Raw genomic sequence first — 25,570 nt, forward strand, 5'->3', positions numbered from 1 at the left:
TACTTTTAATTATTTTTATTTGATTATAAATTTTAAATCTAAGGTTCACTCCACCCCCCAAATTGTTTCTCTAGTTCTTTGGCAACGCTGAAACATAAATTATCGCGATAAGGTGCTGCTACCACCTAAAAAGGAATCTGTAAAGTTGGTATTTCTAAAAAATTCTTGGTTTACTTACTTGAATTCCAATTGGTAAATTATTACTGTCTCTTCCGATTGGAACGTGAGTTGAGGGGAACCCCAAAACGTTAAATAACAGCATGTAAACCACGTTGGATGTTTCCACAAATAATTTATTGTGTAAAACGGCTGATGTTGGGTATGTCGGGAATAAAAATACTCCGTTATTCCCTAATTTTTCCTAAAAAGTAATAAAATTTAAAACATATTTATAAGGGGAATGAAAAACTAGAATTGGTACTGAAAAATAACTAAAACTAGAACTAACACGTAGATAATATGTACAGGGTGTCCAAATTTCGATGGGTTTATCTCAGTTATTATGAAAGATAGAAATTTACGATTTTCAGACACCTCCTGTATCTTGGCTATCCAGAAAGGTTCTAATAGATTTTTTCACGTAAAATTTTTCTAGTCATCACAGTTTTTGAGTTATAAACACAACTCAAATACTGAATACTCAACTTCTAAAATACTCAGCTCTTTATAACTCAAAAACCGTGATGACTAGAAAAATTCTACGTGCACCATTGGATTCTACGTGAAAAAATCTATTAGAACCCGTTTTTACGTTTACTGATAGCTGAGATACAGGAGATGTCTGAAAATCGTAAATTTTGAAACACTCCCTGTATATCAAAAACGAAGAATTTGGTTTGCGCCATTGTAAGTTTCACAAAAAAGTAGCTCAGGTTCCCGAAAGCCGCAACTTTCTATCTGTCATAATAACTGAGATAAACCCATCGAAATTTGGACACCCTGTATACAGGGTGTGTCAAATGTCTGGAATATAGCCAATAACTCCGCCATTTGTGGTTTTAAAGAAAAATGTTTCAAATAAATAATTCTGTATTAATTGTGGCGCATTTTTTGGCTATATTTGCTTGTTTACATTGTTCTCTGTTTGGTTGTTATGGCAACCAACATTATTATTTTAAATGGGATGCATATTTTGATAGAGGATATATGATTATAAGAAAAAAATCCATTCTCTGAAAATATTAAATCAGCAAATTACAACCAAAGTAGGCGCCGAAATAACGCCGTTGACAGCTTTAAAAAAAAATTTTATGAAAAAAATTCTTTAACACTGGAAGTGTTAAAAATCTTTCCAAAAAGTGGACGGCCAAAGACAGCTACCAATGACGAAATAAATTACATTAAATGTGTGTCATCGTCCCCATACATTATTAATTATTCATAATTGTTGAACTTATCATTTTTTTGACATTTAAAGCTGTCAACGGCGTTGTTTCGGCACCTACTTTGATTGTAATATGCTGATTTAATATTTTATCCTGCAAAGAAAATATATGCATCCCATTTAAAATAACAATGTTGGTTGCCATAGAAACGAAACAAAAAACAATACAAACAAGCAAATATCGCCAGAAAATGCGCCACGATTAATAAAGAAACCTGTATTTGAAACATTTTCTTTTAAAACCACATATGATGAAGTTATTGGCTATATTGCAGACATTTGACACACCTGTATATCAAGTTTTTAACACATAAATGTCATGTGTTAAGTTAGAAATGTAATTTATAATATTTAAATATATGTCAAGTTGGAAATGTCATTTTCAAAGTAGAACTTCTATTTTTATGGCATAAATGTCATGTGTGAAGTTAGCATTGTCATATTGCTGATTATAAATGTCATTTTTAAGATTTAAATGTCATATGTCAAGGTGGGGATATCATTTTTAAAGTTGAAATGTCATTTTTATGGAAATACAACCTAATCCAATCAAACCCAACCTAAGCGCGACTTCCTTATGATATGTGTCCAGTTAGAAATGTCATTTATTATGTTTAATTATGATATGTCAAGTTGGAGATGTCATTTTCAAAGTAAAAATGCTATTTTTATAACATAAATGTCTTGTGTTAAGTTAGCAATGTCATATTACTAGTTGGAAATGTCATTTATGTTATTTAAATATGATATGTCAAGTTGGAAATATCATTTTCAAAGGAGAAATTCTATTTTTATAACAAATGTCATGTGTTAAGTTAGTAATGTCATATGACTAGTTGGAAATGTAATTTATGTTATATAAATATGATATGTCAAGTTGAAAATGTCATTTTCAAAGTAGAAATTCTATTTTTATAGCATAAATGTTATCTGTGAAGTTAGCAATGTCATATTACTGATTATAAATGTCATTTCTAAGATTTAAATGTCATATGTCAAGGTGGGGATATTTTTTTTAAAGTTGAAATGTCATTTTTATGGAAATACGACCTAATTGAATCAAATCCAACCCAACCGCGATTTCCTTATGATATGTATCATGTTAGAAATGTCATTTTTATAATGTTTAAATATGATATGTCAAGTTGGAGATGTCATTTTCAAAGTAGAAATTTTATTTTTATAACATAAATGTCATGTGTTAAGTTAGCAATGCCATATTACTAGTTGGAAATGTCATTTATGTTATTTAAATATGATATATCAAGTTGGAAATGTCGTTCTCAAAGGAGAAATTCTATTTTTATAGCATAAATGTCATGTGTAAATTTAGCAATGTCATATTACTGATTATAAATGTCATTTCTAAGATTTAAATGTCATATGTCAAGGTGGGGATATTTTTTTTAAGTTGAAATGTCATTTTTATGGAAATACAACCTAATTAAATCAAATCCAACCCAACCGCGACTTCCTTATGATATCTGTCAAGTTAGAAATGTCATTTATAATATTTAAATATGATATGTCAAGTTGGAAATGTCATTTTTAAAGTAGAAATTCTATTTTTATAGCATAAATGTCATGTGTGAAGTTAGCAATGTCATATTACTGATTATAAATATCATTTTTAAGATTTAAATGTCATATGTTAAAGTGGGGATATTATTTTTAAAGTTGAAATGTCATTTTTATGGAAATACAACCTAATCCAATCAAACCCAACCCAACCGCGACTTTCTTATGATATGTGTCAAGTTAGAAATGTCATTTATAATATTTAAATATGATATGTCAAGTTGGAGATGTCATTTTCAAAGTAGAAATGCTATTTTTATAACAAATGTCATGTGTTAAGTTAGTAATGTCATATGACTAGTTGGAAATGTAATTTATGTTATATAAATATGATATGTCAAGTTGGAAATGTCATTTTCAAAGTAGAAATTCTATTTTTATGGCATAAATGTCATGTGTGAAGTTAGCAATGTCATATTACTGATTATAAATGTCATTTTTAAGATTTAAATGTCATATGTCAAGGTGGGGATATTATTTTTAAAGTTAAAATGTCATTTTTATGGAAATACAACCTAATTAAATCAAATCCAACCCAACCGCGACTTCCTTATGATATGTGTCAAGTTAGAAATGTCATTTATATTATTTAAATATGATGTATCAAGTTGGAAATGTCATTTTCAAAGTAGAAATGTTATTTTTATAACATAAATGTCATGTGTTAAGTTAGCAATGTCATTTTTATGGAAATACAACCTAATCCAATCAAAACCAACCCAACCGCGACTTCCTTATGATATGTGTCAAATTAGAAATGTCATTTATATTATTTAAATATGATATGTCAAGTTGGAAATGTCATTTTCAAAGTAGAACTTCTATTTTTATAGCATAAATGTCATGTGTGAAGTTAGCAATGTCATATTGCTGATTATGAATGTCATTTCTAAGATTTAAATGTCATATGTCAAGGTGGGGATGTTATTTTCACAGTTGAAATGTCATGTTTATGGAAATACAAGCTAATTCAATCAAACCCAACCCAACCGCGACTTCCTTATGATATGTGTCAAGTTAGAAATGTCATTTATGATATTTAAATATAATATGTCAAGTTGGAAATGTCATTTTTAAAGTAGATATTCTATTTTTATATCATAAATGTCATGTGTGAAGTTAGCAATGTCATATTACTGATTATAAATGTCATGTGTGAAGTTAGCAATGTCATATTACTGATTATAAATGTCATTTTTAAGATTTAAATGTCATATGTCAAGGTGGGGATATTATTTTTAAAGTTGAAATGTCATTTTTATGGAAATACAACCTAATTAAATCAAACCCAACCCAACCGCGGCTTCCTTACGATATGTGTCAAGTTAGAAATGTCATTTATAATATTAAAATATGATATGTCAAGTTTTAAATGTCATTTTCAAAGGAGAAATTCTATTTTCTTTCTTTTTTTTTTATGTCATATTACTAGTTGGAAATGTCATTAATGTTATTTAAATATGATATGTCAAGTTGGAAATGTCATTTTCAAAGTAGAACTTCTATTTTTATAGTATAAACGTCATCTGTGAAGTTAGCAATGTCATATTACTGATCATAAATGTCATTTTTAAGATTTAAATGTCACGTGTCAAGGTGGGGATGTTATTTTCAAAGATGAAATGTCATTTTTATGGAAATACAACCTAATTCAATCAAACCCAACCCAACCGCGACTTCCTTATGATATGTGTCAGGTTAGAAATGTCATTTATAATATTTAAATATGATATGTCAAGTTGGAAATGTTATTTTCAAAGTAGACATGCTGGTTTTATAACATAAATGTCATGTGTTAAGTTAGCAATGTCATATTACTAGTTGGAAATGTCATTTTCAAAGTAGAAATTCGATTTTTATGGCATAAATGTCATGTGTGAAGTTAGCAATGTCATATTACTGATTATAAATGTCATTTTTAAGATTTAAATGTTATATGTCAAGGTGGGGATATTATTTTTAAAGTTGAAATGTCATTTTTATGGAAATACAACCTAATCCAATCAAATCCAATCCAACCGCGACTTCCTTATGATATGTGTCAAGTTAGAAATGTCATTTATAATATTTAAATATGATATGTCAAGTTGGAAATGTCATTTTCAAAGTAGAAATTCTATTTTTATAGCATAAATGTCATGTGTGAAGTTAGCAATGTCATATTACTGATTATAAATGTCATTTTTAAGATTTAAATGTCATATGTCAAGGTGGGGATATTATTTTTAAAGTTGAAATGTCATTTTTATGGAAATACAACTTAATCTAATCAAATCCAACCCAAATATTACTAGTCAGAAATGTCATTTATATTATTTAAATATGATCTGTCAAGGTAGGGATGTTATTTTCAAAGTTGAAATGTCACTTATATTATTTAAATATGACCTGTCAAGTTGGAAATGTCATTTTCAAAGTAGAAATTCTATTTTTAAAGCATAAATGTGATGTGTGAAGTTAGCAATGTCATATTTCCAGTTATAAATGTCATTTCTAAGATTTAAATGTCATATGTCAAGGTGGGGATATTTTTTTTTAAGTTGAAATATCATTTTTATGCAAATACAACCAAATCCAATTAAAACCAACCCAACCGCGACTTCCTTATGATTTGTGTCAAGTTAGAGATGTCATTTATAATATTAAAATATGATATGTCAAGTTGGAAATGTCATTTTCAAAGGAGAAATTCTATTTTTATAGCATAAATGTCATATCATTTTTGTTTCATAGCAAAATTAAAAAGAAAATGAAATAAGCCATGCGGATAGAGGGGGTTTCGTTCAATCGGAAAGGATATTTCGTTCCATACAAGACGTCGCCCCTTTATTTTGCCTACATAAGGAATAAAGGCGGCGCCGTCTTGTCTAGAACACACACCAGTACCATCTTTTCTGATTGGATGGAACTCCCCTCTCCGCAACATCTTATAAAAAACTTGACTCTGAAGTGACTTTTAACACTGATAGCAGTTTAGGTGTGGTATTAGTTCTAGTTTTAAAATAACATTAAAAAATCTAATATAACTCACCAAAAAATCATTTTTCAACATTAACGCCTTATTTTTATAAAAATCACATTTTCTTTTCGATATAAAAACGTTCGTGTGTTGTAAAGCGTAAAAAAATAATCCTTGAAGCGAATAATCGGAACAAAATAAAAGCGATTTTAATATCTCCAAGTAAAGATGTCTCGACTAAAAATAGATTATTAAAAAATTAATATAACAATTAAAAAAAAAATAATACTTTTTTCGGTTTCATCGATTCCATTAAAACATTCGGAATATTTTCCATATCGAAAATAATCGAGAGACACATTTCGTTTGTATTACTCAAATCGAATTTGTGATGCTTAATCGTTGCGTTTGAATACGTTTTTAAACTTTGCACGCTTTTTTGAATCGCCCTTTCGATGTCTTTGTGAGTTTTTGTGGTAAATAACGCTTTTTCGAGTTGATATTCGTAGTAAACGTTTAATTTGCTTGTATCTATCTAACGATGAAGTTGTTTTATTGATTTATTTATTTTTGATTTAAATTGATTCAAATTACCTCATTCCAGTTTAAAGTTAATTTTTCATCGCACATTATCTTTGTCATTAACGCCAAATCTTCGGCGTATCTCGTCATGGGGCCAATTACTAAGAAATCTTTTAATGTGTCGTTTATACTTGATGGGTAATGACCATCTATTGGGATGATTCCTAAAATATGAATTAAATTAATTTTTTGATTTATTTAATTTTGTGATTTATGTACTTGGAGTTGGTTTGTGTCCAAAAACTCCGTTAAACATCGCCGGTAATCGGATTGAACCGGCTACATCGGATCCGACTCCTATTATTGAAGCACCACTCCCCAATAAACTTCCCTTTAAATAAAAAAATTAAGTTTTCTTCAAAGTACACTCAGTGGCAGAAAAAATGCATCACCTAAAATGATGACCAATTTCAAACTGCAAATTTAGTCGTTTGCAAGTATGCAACCAATATCACAGTATGGGTATTGCAATACGCATACTGTGATATTGGTTGCATACTTGCAATGATGACGTCGGGTACGATAATTAATTAACACAGTGTATGTTGAATTCAGGTGGTAGTGTTTAATTTTCGGTATAAAAAGTGTCTGTAAAAATGAGTTACTAAGAAGAACAACAAAAATTGTGGCAGGAGTGTCCTGCCAGAAAAAAAAACTACGAGATGTAAATAAGCCAAGCACATCCGCCACAACCGAAGACGTGTCAGATAGCTTATTGGACATGATAAATAATATTCAAGCAAATATGCAAGAAAGTAGTGATGAGAATAGTGCGAACAAATGTTGGAGTGTTGGAAGAAAGAAAGTTTTTCTAATTATTTCTAACCTCCGAGGTCATAGAGCTACTGGTAACAGAGACAAACAGATATACAGCCCAGTATAGAGCTGCTGCAAAATTACTTAAAGCCAGGATTCATGAATGGCATGACACAAATAAAGAGGTAATTGAATGTTTCATAGAAATTTTGATTTGGATAGGCCTCTGCCAGTTTCTGTCCATTGAATCATACTGGTCCAGAAGTGTTCTGTACGCTAACAAAATCAAAGATCTAATTCCTCGCAATCTAGTCCAATTTTTGCTGAAAACATGGTATTTTCATAATAATGAAGTAATAACTGAAAATAAGTTACAAAAAATTGTTCCTTTAGCAAATTTATTAATTAAAAATTTCCAAAAGATTGTTCCCAAAGAAAATGTCTAAGTTTTCGCCAATACATTAGTAAACAAAAGGAACAAGTTTGGCATCAAACTATATAACTATGTCTCGACAAAGGATACACGTATAATTTTCAAATTTATTGTGGAAAGGAGGACAAAACACCAAACCAGCCTTCTTCTGAAACAGTAGTTCTTATTTTGGCTGACAACCTGTTAGATAAACGACGTACAATCTATACGAATAATTATTACACTAGTATTTCGTTAGCGCATCAATTACAGAAGAAGACACCCACTTAGTTGGAACACTGAGAACCAACAGAAAATTTAATCCAAAACACATTCTGAATAAAAAGCTACAAAACGGAGAAAATATTGCAGCAGAAAGCAATGCAGGTGTAGTCATTCAAAAGTGGAAAGATAAACATGATATTTGCACTCTCAGTATAAAACAATTGATTTATCTGACCAAATGAAGACATACAGAAGTTCTTTACGTAGAAGAGGGGTAAAATGGTATAGAAAATCGAATATAGAAAGTCAATCGCCAGTGACCTAATCTTGTCACATCATATTTTCATCATATTTTGCATCAAGAAGTTGCAAATGAAAAAATGTCGTAGATGTGTTGTTTGTTACGAGAGGCTTGCAAAAACTGACAGAAAACAAGCTAGTTAGATAAACCTAACACAGAACTTCAACCTGACAAAGATCATTTCCACATTTTTAAAATAGCTTCTTAATAACTTCTTCAGAAATGTTTAAAGTTGAGCGTCATTTTGATGTTTTGACATTAAGCGAAAAAGCTTTCCGATTTTTAAAACTAAAACTAGCACTATCACTACAACTAGAAGCTTTCGGGCTAAAACGTTGACTACCACGAGAAGCGTAACTTGATGCGCGGCAAAACTTCCACAACAGCCACAAGAAGCAACAGTTGATAACATAAAATCTATACCTGATGCCCTAACCCCCTCTTAATTTATTGATTCCTGAATGCTAGATACTGTTAGCAAAACACTAATTATTGCTATCAGAAAATTAAATACTGCTAGTAAATGACTAAAAGCTGCTTGGAAAGAAGAAATACTATTTCAAAAAGTTACCTACTTGCTTCTAAAATACTAGATACTGCAAAAAAAGACCACAACTTACTTGCTAAAGACTAGATACTGTTTTCAAAATAATACTTATTGCTTTCAAAGACTTTAATAATTGCTTGGAAAAGAGATATGCTTTCCAAAAAGCTACCTACTGCTTCCAGAATGATAGATACTGCTGGAAAAGACTAATAACTATTTGAAAAGAAGAGATATGCTTGTCAAAAAAGGTACGTACTGCTTCCAAAATGCTAGATACTGGTGGAAAAGATTACAATCTGCTTGGAGAAGACTAGATAGTGGTAACAAACAACTACAAACTGATTGGAAAGACGAGATACTGCTTCCATAAGACTACTTACTGCTTTCAGAGCGCTATATATTACTAGAAAAGATTACGACCTGCTTGGAGAAGAGTAAATACTGTTGGGAGAGAAAATTATCTGGTTAGAAAGACAAGATATTTCGAAAAGCCTATTAACTACTTTTAGAATACTAAATATTGTTGGAAAGACTACTAATTGCTTGGAGAACGCTAGATATTGTTGGCAAAGACTATTTAATGTTTTCAAAAGACTAGGTATATACTGCTGCCAAAACAGTACTAAGTGTTTGGAGATTACAATACTACTGTTTTCAGAGCTATACAGCGTGTCTCCGAAATGCGTGTACAACGGAAGACCACAGATTCCTTGGCTCAAAATAGGTTGATTTAAGTTAAGTTATCTATATCCAAAGTTGCTTCGTTTCGCCGCTAGAGGACTTCAAAGTTAGCAAAAAAAAAATCTTTTATTTTTTTATAACTCGAAAACACGTAAATCGATTGAAGCCATTTTCAGAAGTGAGTTCCTAGATTCAATTAACGTCTTTTTATGGTTTTGATACAATTTCAGATACACAGGAATGATGGAAAAGTCATGTGTTCATCGGATATTACTCCATATTTTTTTTCTTGCTAGGCGACATGTACAGGGTGTCCCAATTTCGATGTCCGCATAGGCTATCTCCGAAACTAAAAGAGATAGAAAAAAAGTAGCTTACATGTCATGATCTCGTTTTTCGAGAAAATGCTAATGCCGAAAACTCCGAACAGCTATCGTCTTTTGTTTGCGCCCTATCGACAAAAACTGTAAATTTTGCGAAAACGACAATCGCGAATATCTCATTTATTATCAAAGATGGAGTATTATAAATAAAACATTATAGGGGCAACTTTATTTTTTTAAATGGAAACCATAGTTGGCTATGATCTAAAATAATTTGTTGTTTTCTTCTGATAACAAATATATATATAGTTTGTGGGGTATATTTCTTATAGTTATTGAATAATTAACAAAAATTCATTTTGTTCTATCTAAAACTAATGTATGTACATGCATTTCGGAGACACCTGTATACTACTAGAAAAGATTACGACCTGCTTGGAGCAGGGTAAATATTGCTGGGAGAAACTATTATCTGCTTAGAAAGACAAGATACTATTTCCAAAAGACTATTAACTACTTTCAGAATGCTAAATATTCTTGGAAAGACTACTAGTTGCTTGGAGAAAGCTAGATATTGTTGGCAATGCTTTCAGAAGACTATACAGTATGTCCACGGAAAAGGTGTTGAATAGGAAAAACTTTTTTATTTTTAATTTTATCGAAAAAGTTAATCTTGATAAAAAAATTTGCTAGTTCTTAGAGTAAGATTGGGATAGAAACATTTAACATATTTTATACGCGGTGTTCAGAAAATTGAAAAAACTTTAAATGGTACAAAAGTAAAGTGCATTTATTTGAGAAGATAAGGAAATAAGTTACTTGGAAAAATTGTTCAAAAGTAAAAAGTAATCTCTAATACCAATTTTCGAAAAGATCGGCCTACTTTTATTTATCTGTATTATCATTTTTGTACTAGTAGGCGTTGATAGTGATAAGCGTTATTGACACTTCGCTTTTATACTTTATTAGCCGTAGTATTGTCATCTTGAAATGCTTACTTTACAGCAAAAAATTTACTTGGTGTAATTGAGGAATTTAATGAAAACTTCCCCAATGTGTACGTTTCTGAGACTACTTGCCGTAAAATAATTTTGAAGTTTTCAAGCACTGGGTCATTGTTGCGAATACCTAGAGAAAAGAAGAGATACGATGAAAATGATGCAAGTACATTGTTGGCATTACATTCAGTAGAGGAACACCCGAAATTATCATTAAGAAGAAGAGCTGAATATCTCCAATTTGTTAAAATGTCGCAAATTCAGAAAATATTAAAACACAACAAGATACATCCATACAAGCCAGTTTTTAATAATGTTTTGGAAGTCGGCAATGAAGCAAAACGTTTGGATTTTTGTTTGTGGGTTGGCTGTATGGAAAGAGGATTTCATAAGAAAATGTTTTCTGATGAATCAACTTTTTCGACCAATGGTGGTGTGGCTTCGCAACATGCACAATATTGGAATGACTCTAATCCGCATTTTCGAATACCACGGAGGCGTCACACAGTGGTCCACAAGCGGTAAAATGTGAACGAAAATCAAATTTTCGAAATTTTTCTTTTCGTTTTTTTTTACATGTTACATGTACTTTAGGTCCTAATAGACTGAGGTGAAAGGAATAAAGTCTTATGTACTTTCTAGTGCCAACTGTACGCAATAAAACAGTGTTACAATTCTTGTGTATTAAATAATATCATAAAATGCTACAACTTTAGATGAAGAAAATATATTGTGTTCCACTTTATCAAGACAATGCGTTGTTGCTATATTGAACAGTATAGAAAGGTCTTCATTTGGCACTTTTCTAATTTTTAAAATATTTTTGCAGAAATACATAATAAGCACTTCTTTTAAATCTAATTAACACCTACTTGAAGTTACAACCAAATGTTTTAACATATACAGTGTGTCCCCGTAAGGTACATTTGACGATAAATTTTTGAATTCAAATTTAATTTTTTGCAATTAATGTCTGGATGTCATAAAACGAAATATAACCAAGTTTTACGTCAAATGTCCTCAAAGTATCAAAGTTAACGCAAGAAGTTTGTTAACCATTACAGGTAAAGTGGTTTTTCTGAGCAATGTACAACAAAAGTTGATTAAGATAAACTGTTTGCTATCTTAAATTATAGCGATATGCCGAATTTTATTAATTTAGGATATAAAAGCAGAATGTGCAGATTTTTAAATCATAAGATTAACAAAACATTTTCGATCTAAACTAAATTAACATAAAAGCTTATTCAATGATATCACCACCAACACTAACACATAATTCAGCCCTTTTCTCTAATAACAGTTTCAATTTTTTGTTTTAAACTAAATTTTAAATTCTTTGTAAATGGGATTTACTTATATCGACTTGAACTGCCCTTTGCCTTTATTGCGTTCGTTACTGCAACAATCGACCCCGCATCATATTCATCTGAAAGCTTTTTTTCCTTCCTTTTATTTTCTACATTGCCCGTTTCCGAAAATTTTTTAACAACTCTCTTAATTGTTTTTTTATCTACTAAAATTCCAAATATTTCCTCAAATTGCCATAAAACTGCATTGTAACAAATGTTCCACAATCCATAGCACTTCACTATAAATATTGTATGTTGTAATGTAAACATGATCAATTAATATTTGACAATAAGGCTAAACCTAAGCTATCAAATGATAATTGTTAGTTCACTCAGATCATTTGTTTTTATTGTAAAACGGAATATTAGAAAAAAATTTTCAAGAAAAAACTCATTTTTTCTTTTATATGTTAAATTAATAAAATTCGGTATATCGCTATAATTTAACATAACAAACATTTCATCTTAATCATCTTTTGTTGTACATTGCTCAGAAAGACCACTTTACCTGCAACAGTTCACAAACTTCTTGCGTTAACTTTGGTACTTTGAGTTAACTTGGTTATATTTCGTTTTATGGCATCCAGACTTTAATTGCAAAAGATGGAATTTGAATTCAAAAATTTATCGTCAATTATACCTTACCGGGGACACACTGTATATCTGGCAGAAGACGCAAGAAGAACTTTTGGCGCTAGAATATTCTTATTCTTTGAGATGTGCTTTATATAACATGATAACCACATCTTGCTTTAACTTGCTCCTTACCAAGATATTAGCGATCAAAGATGATCAGTGCCTGAGTGTGTTATTTGACTGTTTTCATATAAAATGCTTATATTCTTTTTCTTAAAAGATAAATCTCGTATATTTGGTGTAAACCCGCATAACAATAATAGAATACCAGACTTAAAGTTTCAGGCATATTTAACAACCGTTGTTAGATACAATGCGGCAAAAAACTGGAACACTTGAAATATCTACTTTTTTATAAGTACGAAGGTTTTCACGGCCGGAGTTAATTGAACTAAAATTAGAACTAAAACTAGTACTAACTCTTAACTAACTAAACTGGTTCGAAGTGTTTCTGAAGAAGGTTGCAACATGGCATCCGAAACGTCAAACCTTTTCTTAGAAGACGCACGACAAAACCCGAAAGTTTCTAGTGTTAGTTGATGAACGGTAGAGCTAGAAGGTTTTAAGTTTGATTTGTCTGTTCTCCATGCATACATTGGGTTTTTTGTGTGTCTGCTTCACATTTCATATAGATTAAAAATTAGAACTTGGAAGGTGACTGGTTCATACGTACTTTTACTAAATTATCATCAGAGATTTCATTAAACAGTGGGTACAATATTAATTGCAATGAATTTGATAAATACTGTTTCAAAACTGCCGAAAAGTACGTCCATTTTATGGTTGGTACTATATGCCAACCAGCGTTCATAAAATTTTGATACATGGATCTGCAGTCATTAAAGAACCTCTACTACCTATTGGAAAGTTGTCGGAAGAAGCGCAAGAAGCTAATAAGAAAAAAATCTGAAAATTTAGAGAGAGCCACACAAGGAAATGTAGTAGACTGGATACGAATAAAGATCTATTTAAAAGAGTGCTACTCAGCTCAGATCCATTTATAAGTAATTTTCAACAGCACATTTCTAGAAAACATAAAAAGATGAGTATGGAGACTAAAAGATTACTTATAATAGACAATGCAGAAGACCAGGAAGAAGAAAAAGATCGCTAAGAAGAAGATGAATATGACGAAGAACAAGAATCAGAACAAGAGCTATATGAGGCAGGATGCAACGAAGATGAAGATGACGAAGAATGGTCTGAAACAGAACAAAAAGAAACATACATTGTTAACCAACGTAGATAATTTATAGAGAATTAAATTCCCTTTCTGATAGGCTAAAAAAGCATGGTGCGTTCCATTTAAAATTTTCTACTTTCTCGCCATTGAAAATGGAGAAACAATAATTCTATTTTTGACCACCCTGTATAAGATACTCCGATACAACAAATGACAATCTGTTTGACAGCATCTGAAGAATAATCGTACCAATTTACACCTTTTTTGAATGAACGTTGGCTGAGATATGGGGTTTTAAACAGCATGGTGAAATTTACCAAAAAAAGTTTAGAACCGATAACTTTTATCAAAGTTAATCTATTTTTTTACGTACAATTAAATGGCGTAATAAAAACTATAGCATTTTATTTAAAATAACGAAGTTATGGTCTACTTCCGGTAGACCGGAAGTGACAGCCATCTTGAAAATATTTTAAATTGAAAGTTCCGAATGAACAACCCATGCTACCAAAATTTCAAAATTGTACGAATAGTGGAACCTGAAAAAGTTCTAACGAACCAGTTACGTGAGACATCTGTAGTTAAAGATTTATTTATAGAAACCTTACATCGAAGTAAACTATATAACCAATTTAGTTTAAACAATTTTGTATTTAGCTATACTTCACGATTTAATAGCGTTGTATAAAATTTTGTATTTATCCAATTCTAAGAACCTAAATTATATGAAAAAAGTAGAATGTGACGAATGAAAAGTAGAAGTTAAGAAATTTCCTCGATGGTGAATTAGACAATCTTCCATTAGAATACAGTCGTTCATTTTATTTTCAACAAGATGGATGCCCAGCACATTATTGGGCAACGGTTAGACCATACGTTTCCAGACCACTGGATTGGGAGACAAGGACCAGTTCAGTGGCCTCCTAGGAGTCCAGATTTAACATTAATGGATTTTTTCCTATGGAGCTGATTGAAACAAATTGTTTATCGCACACCTCAAATAAATGCCACTACTGATCAATTAAAGGATGCGATTAGAGAAGTCGTTGCTTCAATATCTTTACATAGTATATTTTTAGTTACATTGTTTTCATCATTTTAGATAATGCATTTTTTTACCACTGAGTATATTTGATTAAATTTACTTCTCCTCCTGAAGACCCCGCACTCGTTCGATTAGTATCGTAAGGATTACAAGTTCTCTCATGAATTAAATTGTTCGATTCCCAAAATAAACACAATTCGGGCGTGTTTGAAACTAAAATTGGAATAGCCCCGGCTTCCCTTATCTTTTTAACAGCGATTCCATCCGATTTTGCAACGACTCCTTTACGAAGTTTTGAACCAACGCTATAAGACATTCCTTGCAAACTACAACTTTCTTTGACAGTTATTGGAACTCCCAATAAAGGATATTTAACTTTTAATTCATTTTCGGTTAAATCGCACGATTTTAAATAACCATCGACGTTTTTAGCCTCGGCTAAAGCGATGTCAAATCGATTTTGAACCACAGCTTTTAAAATTATATCGACTGCTTTTACACGGTCGATATAAGCTTTGATAATTTGTTCGGATGTGAGCTTAAAGTTGGATTAATTTAATATTAATTAATTTAAAAAGTTGGACTTACCTCTCGATTTCTAATTTTTTCTGATAGTTTTGTTGCACTATAAAATAAGATGGGGTTATCGATTTTTGGAATTATTTTCTTGGGTTTTTTCGAAATCCACCAAAAATACGGTATTAATAAAACTGCCAGGATTTTTTGTGCGAATAAAATTAATAAATATCCGAATTCTACCATCTTTTTAATTCTTGTTTGATTGTTTTCGAATGCTTGTTCATCCGGTGCGTTCTTCGGAGATTGTGAAAGCGATTTAACGTTCTGTGGCGTGCCGTTGTACCTACATAGAGCATTATTAAAGTCGGAGAAATCTGATGTTCTTTTCGTTTTGTTCGGCCTTTTTGTTATTTTCTTTTTTTCGAATAGATTCTTATGCAATGAGGTTGACAAGGAATAAAAAATGTATTGCTCAAACGAATTGTTGCAAGAAATAATTGCTTTTAGATGTTTAGCTAATTTATGAAATAAATTTAACGCTATTTTTTTGTTGTTGAGGATCTAAAGCTTTTAGAGTAGCTGAGCAAATTTTGGTTTTAATACCAAATTAATTAAAACTTGTTTATTAAGAAAGCAAACAATTTTTGTTTGTGTGAAATTGTTTGAAGATTTTAATGATATTCACTTGGTGATCTTTAAGAAGAGAAAGTAAAATTTGTTGATGATGCAATGCGTTCTTTAATTTTAAGGTGAACGATCTTTTATTATTGATAAAGATTAAATTTAATATGGAGTTGCGTCCTTAACATTGAGATTTTAATCTCTAAATTATCTTTCCTATTTTTGATTAACCTTGTAACCGTTTTCTTTATTAATATTAATTTGCATAAAAAAATAAAATATTATTTCTGGGACAGACAGCAATAAATTCAGATTTTTTTAATGATCTTAGAAGCTTTTTGAATCTTAATTGATGATTTATTGAGTTTATAATTGAACCGCGTTATGTGGCATAAATTTAATCACAAATACTAGAGTCAAAATGATGTTTCGTGTAAAAATTTTTGAAGAAGAGTTTCATTTTGTACTTTTCAACTGGTTTCTATTTTAAGCGCCCTTCACTCGATCAATATATATTGTCAATATGGCCAATAAATATTGACAAACTGTAATTGCCTCAGACTATCAATATTTATACATATAACAAAGACACATACGTGTCTTCTAAAGAGAGACACGTTTTCCCAAAAAATGAGGTTTGCGTATCTACGCCAAAAGATTTTCAAGATTTTTTCCTCAGACTATCAATATTTATTGTCAATATATCAAATATTTTCGTTTTCGTCAAACCATCCCATCAATACTTTCAATATTGACAAAATGTCAATCTTTCTACTCACACGTTCAATAATATTGTCAATACTCAGATATTGACAATATACCGGGTGTCCAATTAGTGCGATATCGGACGATATCTCCTTACAGGGTGTCGCTAGAAGAAAATGTTTATATATAAAGTTGTTTGGTGCTCGAAGGTGCATAACCTAAAAATATTTTTGTTTATACAGGTGTTCCAAAAACAAAGTATAAGGTACAACTTTGTACATTTAAATGGACCACCCCATATTTTATTACATTTTTGAATTACCCTTAAAATTCGACATACTTTTTGTTAAGCATTACCTATACCAAAATTTTACCGTTTTTGAAATATTCAACATTTTGTGAAAAAATCTCCGTCCGCACGTTTAATTTATTTAAGACCCTACAAAGCAAATCTTTTGTAGATTATTAATGCGTAGTTACAGTAACTTCATGCCCCTATAAAAATCTGGTAACGTTCTACAGGGTGTTCGTAATATTGTACTCAATACCAGAAACTTGAAATAGCTATATCTCATTTTTTTTAAATGGAATGCCTCATAAAATATTTTTTTATCTTAAATTATTCACCTATTTGCAATAGTTATCAAGTTATTTATAGGACAATAGGTACGAAGTTTCGAATATTACCTTGTACTTTGTTTTTGCAACACCCTGTATAAACAAAAATATTTTTGGATTATGCACCTTCGAGCACCAAACAACTTTATATATAAACATTTTCTTCTAGCGACACCCTGTAAGGAAATATCGTCCGATATCGCACTAATTGGACACCCTGTATATTGATCGTGTGGAGGGCGCTTTATATAGACTTTAAGTCTAACTAGTTTCGGTCCTTGGCCATCTTCAGCAACTCTACAAACAGATTAACATCCCTCATCCTACCCATTTTACAAAATTAAAGTTTAAAAAGTTGTAAAATGAAATTAAGGACGAAGTGTTAACTTTGTGGCCCAAAAATGACCCAAAATTACGTTAAAAATAAAAAGAAAGTGCTGAAAAGTGACCAACACCAGATTAACATCATTTATAAAACTTCTATTATATGATAATTAACTTCAGGTTTAAAATGTCAACCTCAATTTTGACATATTTGTAATTTTCATTAAAAATCCTTTAAAATGAGTACAAACACGAGATACTTATCTTCAATATTAATGAAGTTATGGACAACTTCCGGTTAAAAATGTCAACGTCAATTTTGACATATTTGTAATCGTCGTAAAAAATCCTTTGCTATTGTTGCTAACTTCGGGTTTCATGTTTTTTATTCTAACTTTTTTGTTTTTTGAGATAAGTTGGTCATCTTTGGATTCATTTTGAAGGTTTTTTAATGAAGATGACAAATATGTCAAAATAGACGTTGACGTTTCAAACCGGAAGTGATTGAATCTACATTAATATTAAAGTTAAATATGTCGAGTTTGGACTCATTTTAAAGGATTTTTTATAAAGTTGACAAATATGTCAAAATTAATAGTTGAAAGATCGAACTTTTTGGTTTTTTGAGATAAATACATCATGTTTGGACTCATTTTAAAGGTTTTTTTAATAAAGAATACATCATGAAAGAGCACCATGAAGTTGTCTATTATATGATAACTAACTTCAGGTTTAAAATGTCAACCTCAATTTTAACATATTTGTAATCTTCATTAAAAATCCTTTCAAATGAGTACAAACACGACATATTTATCTTCAATATTAATGAAGTTATGGTCAACTTCCGGTTAAGAACGTCAACGTCAATTTTGACATACTTGTAATCGATGTGAAAAATCTTTTAAAATGAGTCCAAACATGATGCGTTTAATTCCAATATTACTCGAGATATAAGCAACTTCGGGTTTGAAATGTCAATGTCATTTTGACATATTCTTAATTTTTATAAAATGTCTTAATGTTTGTCACAAAAACAAAAATATAATAAAAAAAATCAATAATTAAGGTTGGTATTAATATTTAAAAATTAAATCGCTATCTTCATTGTTGCTAACTTCGTGTTTAATGTTTTTTATTCTAACTTTTTTGTTTTTTGAGATAAGTGCGTCATGTTTGGACTCATTTTAAAGGTTTTTTAATGAAGATGACAAATACGTCAAAATATACGTTGACGTTTCAAATCGACAGTGATTGAGTCTACATTAATATCAAAGTTAAATATGTCGAGTTTGGACTAATTTTAAAGGATTTTTTAGAAAGTTGACAAATATGTCAAAATTAATAGTTGGAAGATCGAACTTTTTGGTTTTTTGACAAAAATACATCATGTTTGGACTCATTTTAAAGGTTTTTTTAATAAAGAATACATCATGAAAGAGCACCATGAAGTTGGCTATTATATGATAATTAACTTCAGGTTTAAAATGTCAACCTCAATTTTGACATATTTGTAATCTTCATTAAAAATCCTTTAAAATGAGTACAAACACGACATATTTATCTTCAATATTAATGAAGTTATGGACAACTTCCGGTTAAGAATGTCAACGTCAATTTTGACATATTTGTAATAGTCGTGAAAAATCCTTTAAAATGAGTCTAAACATGATACGTTTAATTCCAATATTACTCGAGATATAAGCAACTTCCGGTTTGAAATGTCAATGTCATTTTGACATATTCTTAATTTTTATAAAATGTCTTAATATTTGTCACAAAAACAAAAATATAATAAAAAAAAACAAAAATTAAGGTTGGTATTAATATTTAAAAATTAAATCGCTATCTTCATTGTTGCTAACTTCGTGTTTAATGTTTTTTATTCTACCTTTTTTGGTTTTTGAGATAAATGCGTCATGTTTGGACTCATTTTAAAGGTTTTTTAATGAAGATGACAAATATGTCAAAATTAACGCTGACGTTTCAAACCGGAAGTGGTTGTATCTCCATTGATTTCAAAGTTAAATACGTCGAGTTTGGATTCATTTTAAAGGATTTTTTATAAGTCAAAATTAATAGTTGAAAGATCGAACTTTTTGGTTTTTTAAGAAAAATGCGGCATGTTTAAACTCAAATCTCTAAAAACAATAAAATGTCGCTTAATCAAGTAATGTATAACGCGATCCAATTGTGGATTTTAAAGTCCCTAGATTTACAGAGTACCGCGGTTTGACGCCATTTTAGTTCGAAAGTCAAGCGGGAAATTTAAAACTACAAAACATTACGCCAAATTTCCTTTCTTTTTTTCTCGTGGTACTCTGAAGAGTCATTTTGGCTCGAAAACAGGCTTCATGAACCACGGTACTTTGTAAATCTAGGGACTTTAGTGGATTTGATTAATTAATCCCATCTAGCGGGCAATAGTGGCGTTAACTATAAAATGTCATTTGCAATGTCAAAATGACATTCTTATTTTTTTTTTTACTTTTTGCGTCAAATCTTCTTTTTGGTATAATCCTGCACAAAAATAAACAACTAATATGTTGTAACAAATATACAAAAATTATAATCAACACTTTATTATACTCTGTTTTTAAACCAGGAGGAGTAAACGCGAAAGTCAGATTTACACTAGGAAATATCACCAGAAAATATCACTAGATATTTTAGCGGTAAATTTAAATTAATAATTTATTATTTATTTATTTACTTATTATTGTATTTATTTTCGTTTGTTATCGTCAACACTAAACATACAAACTAACATTGAAGTTATGAGTGTATTTATTTTAAAATATAATAAAGAAGAGTTTAAGAACACAAAATTTACAATAATGACACGAAACGATCCAACGATCAATAACCTAACCTTCAAATTCAAAATTCAAAATTGCCTGTGTGTGAACCTTCCTCCCATTCAACCAATCACGTGCAAGGTCAATCTGGTGGCAAATTTAAAATACTCCTCCTGGTTTAAAAACAGAGTATAGTAAATGGCAATTAAATATCTTAACCGGAAGTAGTACTTTATCTGATCATATACCAAGTAATTTTCATACAAAGTGACATTTTTAATTGCGATAAATTAAGGAAATGTCATATAAAGGTTTGTAATCAATAATCATTATAAACATCAAATATCAAATTTCGATCAAATCACTTAACCGGAAGTAGTACTTTATCTGATCATATGCCAAGTAATTTTCATACAAAGATTAAGTTTTAAAAATTCATATAAAATCCATTTCTTAGAATATGAGTATGAAAATTTTTCAAAGTGTTAATAAAAGTGTCCTCTTTCCAATGAACTAACACGTTTTGAAAAATAACTTTTAGTTTTTGGGAAAACAATATTTGAAGTTTTGATAAAATTTTCGATGTTGCAATTTTCATCGATAATTTTCTAAATTCGTTATAAAATTCATTTCTTGAAGGATCCTTGTGGAAATATCACCAATTATTAATTAAAGTATCCTCTTTTTAATGCAACAAGCCGTTTTGAAACATCGCTTTTAGTTTTTGAGAAAAAAATTTTTGAAATAATCGACAATGATTTCGAATTTTGCAATTTTCGCCGATTAAGTTTTAAAAATTCGTATAAAAGCCACTTCTTAGAATATGAGTATGAAAATTTTTCAAAGTGTTAATAAAAGTGTCCTCTTTCCAATGAACCAACCCGTTTTGAAAAATAATTTTTAGTTTTTGAGAAAACAATATTTGAAGTTTTGATAAAATTTTCGATGTTGCAATTTTCATCGATAACTTTCAAAATTCGCTATAAAATTAATTCCTTGAAGGATCCTTTTGGAAATATCACTAATTATTAATTAAAGTATCCTCTTTTTAGTGCAAAAAGCCGTTTTGAAAAATCGCTTTTAGTTTTTGAGAAATGAATTTTTGAAATGATCCACAATTTTTTCGAATTTTTCAATTTTCGCCGATTAAGTTTTAAAAATTCGTATAAAATCCACTTCTTGGAATATGAGTATGAAAATTTTTCAAAGTGTTAATAAAAGTGTCCTCTTTCCAATGAACCAACCCGTTTTGAAAAATAACTTTTAGTTTTTGAGAAAACAATATTTGAAGTTTTGATAAAATTTTCGATGTTGCAATTTTCATCGATAACTTTCAAAATTCGCTATAAAATTAATTTCTTGAAGGATCCTTGTGGAAATATCACCAATTATTAATTAAAGTATCCTCTTTTTAATGCAAAAAGCCGTTTTGAAAAATCGCTTTTAGTTTTTGAGAAATGAATTTTTGAAATGATCCACAATTTTTTCGAATTTTTCAATTTTCGCCGATTAAGTTTCAAAAATTCGTATAAAATCCACTTCTTGGAATATGAGTATGAAAATTTTTCAAAGTGTTAATAAAAGTATCCTCTTTCCAATGAACCAACCCGTTTTGAAAAATAACTTTTAGTTTTTGAGAAAACAATATTTGAAGTTTTGATAAAATTTTTGATGTTGCAATTTTCATCGATAAATTTTAAAATTCGCTATAAAATTAATTCCTTGAAGGATCCTTGTGGAAATATCACCAATTATTAATTAAAGTATCCTATTTTTAATGCAACAAGCCGTTTTGACAAATCTCTTTTAGTTTTTGAGAAATAAATTTTTGAAATGATTGACAATTTTTTCGAATTTTGCAATTTTCGCCGATTAAGTTTTAAAAATTCGTATAAAAGCCACTTCTTAGAATATGAGTATGAAAATTTTTCAAAGTGTTAATAAAAGTGTCCTCTTTCCAATGAACCAACCCGTTTTGAAAAATAATTTTTAGTTTTTGAGAAAACAATATTTGAAGTTTTGATAAAATTTTCGATGTTGCAATTTTCATCGATAACTTTCAAAATTCGCTATAAAATTAATTCCTTGAAGGATCCTTGTGGAAATATCACTAATTATTAATTAAAGTATCCTCTTTTTAGTGCAAAAAGCCGTTTTGAAAAATCGCTTTTAGTTTTTGAGAAATAAATTTTTGAAATGATCGGCAATTTTTTCGAATTTTGCAATTTTTGCCGATTAAGTTTTAAAAATTCGTATAAAATCAATTTTTTGGAATATGAGTATGAAAATTTCCCAAAGTGTTAATAAAAGTGTCCTCTTTCAAATGAATCAACCCGTTTTGAAAAATAACTTTTAGTTTTTGAGAAAACAATATTTGAAGTTTTGATAAAATTTTCGATGTTGCTATTTTCATCGATAATTTTCAAAATTCGCTATAAAATTTATTTCTTGAAGGATCTTTGTGGAAATATCACCAATTATTAATTAAAGTATCCTCTTTTTAATGCAACAAGCCGTTTTGAAAAATCGCTTTTAGTTTTTGAGAAATAAATTTTTGAAATGATTGACAATTTTTTCGAATTTTGCAATTTTCGCCGATTAAGTTTTAAAAATTCGTATAAAAGCCACTTCTTAGAATATGAGTATGAAAATTTTTCAAAGTGTTAATTAAAGTGTCCTCTTTCCAATGAACCAACCCGTTTTGAAAAATAATTTTTAGTTTTTGAGAAAACAATATTTGAAGTTTTGATAAAATTTTCGATGTTGCAATTTTCATCGATAATTTTCAAAATTCGCTATAAAATTAATTTCTTGAAGGATCCTTGTGGAAATATCACCAATTATTAATTAAAGTATCCTCTTTTTAGTGCAAAAAGCTGTTTTGAAAAATCGCTTTTAGTTTTTGAGAAATAAATTTTTGAAATGATTGACAATTCTTTCGAATTTTGCAATTTTCGCCGATTAAGTTTTAAAAATTCGTATAAAATCCACTTCTTGGAATATGAATATGAAAATTTTTCAAAGTGTTAATAAAAGCGTCCTCTTTCCAATGAACCAACTCGTTTTGAAAAATAACTTTTAGTTTTTGAGAAAACAATATTTGAAGTTTTGATAAAATTTTCGATGTTGCAATTTTCATCGATAATTTTCAAAATTCGCTATAAAATTAATTTCTTGAAGGATCCTTGTGGAAATATCACCAATTATTAATTAAAGTATCTTCTTTTTAATGCAAAAAGCCGTTTTGAAAAATCGCTTTTAGTTTTTGAGAAAAAAATTTTTGAAATGATCGACGATGATTTCGAATTTTGCAATTTTCGCCGATTAAGTTTTAAAAATTCGTATAAAATCCATTTTTTGGAATATGAGTATGAAAATTTCCTAAAGTGTTAATAAGAGTGTCCTCTTTCCAATGAACCAACCCGTTTTGAGAAATAACTTTTAGTTTTTAAGAAAACAATATTTGAAGTTTTGATAAAATTTTCGATGTTGCAATTTTCATCGATAATTTTCTAAATTCGCTATAAAATTAATTCCTTGAAGGATCCTTGTGGCAATATCACCAATTATTAATTAAAGTATCCTCTTTTTAGTGCAAAAAGCCGTTTTGAAAAATCGCTTTTAGTTTTTGAGAAAAAAATTTTTGAAATAATTGACAATTTTTTCGAATTTTGCAATTTTCGCCGATTAAGTTTTAAAAATTCGTATAAAATCCACTTCTTGGAATATGAGTATGAAAAATTTCCAAAGTGTTAATAAAAGTGTCCTCTTTCCAATGAACCAACCCGTTTTGAAAAATAACTTTTAATTTTTGAGAAAACAATATTTGAAGTTTTGATAAAATTTTCGATGTTGCAATTTTCATCGATAACTTTCAAAATTCGCTATAAAATTAATTCCTTGAAGGATCCTTGTGGAAATATCACCAATTATTAATTAAAGTATCCTCTTTTTAATGCAGCAAGCCGTTTTGAAAAATCGCTTTTAGTTTTTGAGAAATAAATTTTTGAAATAATTGAAAAAAAAATTAGTATAATCACTTATACTTTATCTAACACATACCAAATAAATTTTTGTATAAAATTTGTGTTAAATTAAAAAACATAATTTTTTATTTACTTATTTTTATTAATAATATATAACTCTTATTCACTCGCTTATTTATTAAGGTCTCATCATCATTTACAGTAAAACGTTCACGTTTGCCTTGATAATTTTTTAAAATTCCTAATAAAATATTACATCTATATGTGTGAAAAATTAACGTTCTAAATAAACATTCATTAGATGTTTACATCTATAATAAAATAAGTTTTAAATTAGTGAGGCATTTTATTAAAGTTTAAGGTCTTTTTTTTTTGTTTTTAAACTTTCCTTCGTTTATCGGAAACATTTTTAACCATTTAAAAATAGTTGTTTACAGGAAACATTGCGGCGAGTCATTATTATTGAATTGCAATCGATCGGGTATAAAAATCGAATTGAAATTGCGGTAGCAATAAATTAAATAATTTTGACACGCTTGACATTGAATTAAGTGATTCAAATCGTTTAATGAATGTATTTATATTCGAGCCGCACACATTTCTTTTTTTAATCGTTATTGTTGTAGTTTGGGAAAACAAAAATCGTTTAGATTAAAAATCGATTGTAATTATACGGTTTCGTTATGAATTTTTAAACGTTGAATCTTATTAATTATGAGTTATAAATTTTAAATAACAATTTAGAGACGTGAATTATTACCAATAAAAAGCTGACGTTGTACTTCAAAGTTATAAATGAATTTGTAATTAAAAAAAATCTTACTTTCTTTATTCGTTGGTGATTAAATTTAAATTTTATGTGTAACACCTCTCACATAAACAAATATGAACTATTTATTGTTATCACACTTCGAACCAACCGCTTCAGCGTTTAATCACATACTGCTGTTTGTTAACTTATACGCGGCTTTTTATCAACTCTTTACGTATTTTTATTGTTGTAATCGACACGTTTTTGCACTTAAATAAATAATTTTGAA

General features: G+C 29.4%; 1 protein-coding gene across 1 annotated transcript; it reads right to left on the reverse strand.

Moving 5' to 3' along the window:
* On the reverse strand, positions 1 to 25,482 carry LOC111419449 (fatty-acid amide hydrolase 2-A-like). Its single transcript, XM_071195372.1, has 9 exons — positions 25,354 to 25,482; positions 15,551 to 15,824; positions 15,063 to 15,500; positions 6,723 to 6,834; positions 6,516 to 6,667; positions 6,211 to 6,456; positions 5,994 to 6,158; positions 179 to 361; positions 1 to 125 (listed from the first exon to the last, which is right to left on the reverse strand). Exons 2-9 carry the CDS (start codon positions 15,722 to 15,724, stop codon positions 39 to 41), a joined length of 1,557 nt encoding a protein of 518 aa, XP_071051473.1. The 5' UTR covers positions 15,725 to 15,824; positions 25,354 to 25,482; the 3' UTR covers positions 1 to 38.
* Between the last annotated feature and the right edge of the window lie 88 nt (positions 25,483 to 25,570).

This window comes from Onthophagus taurus, chromosome 3 (genome assembly GCF_036711975.1).
Source record: "Onthophagus taurus isolate NC chromosome 3, IU_Otau_3.0, whole genome shotgun sequence".
Classification (NCBI taxonomy): Eukaryota; Metazoa; Arthropoda; class Insecta; order Coleoptera; family Scarabaeidae; genus Onthophagus; species Onthophagus taurus.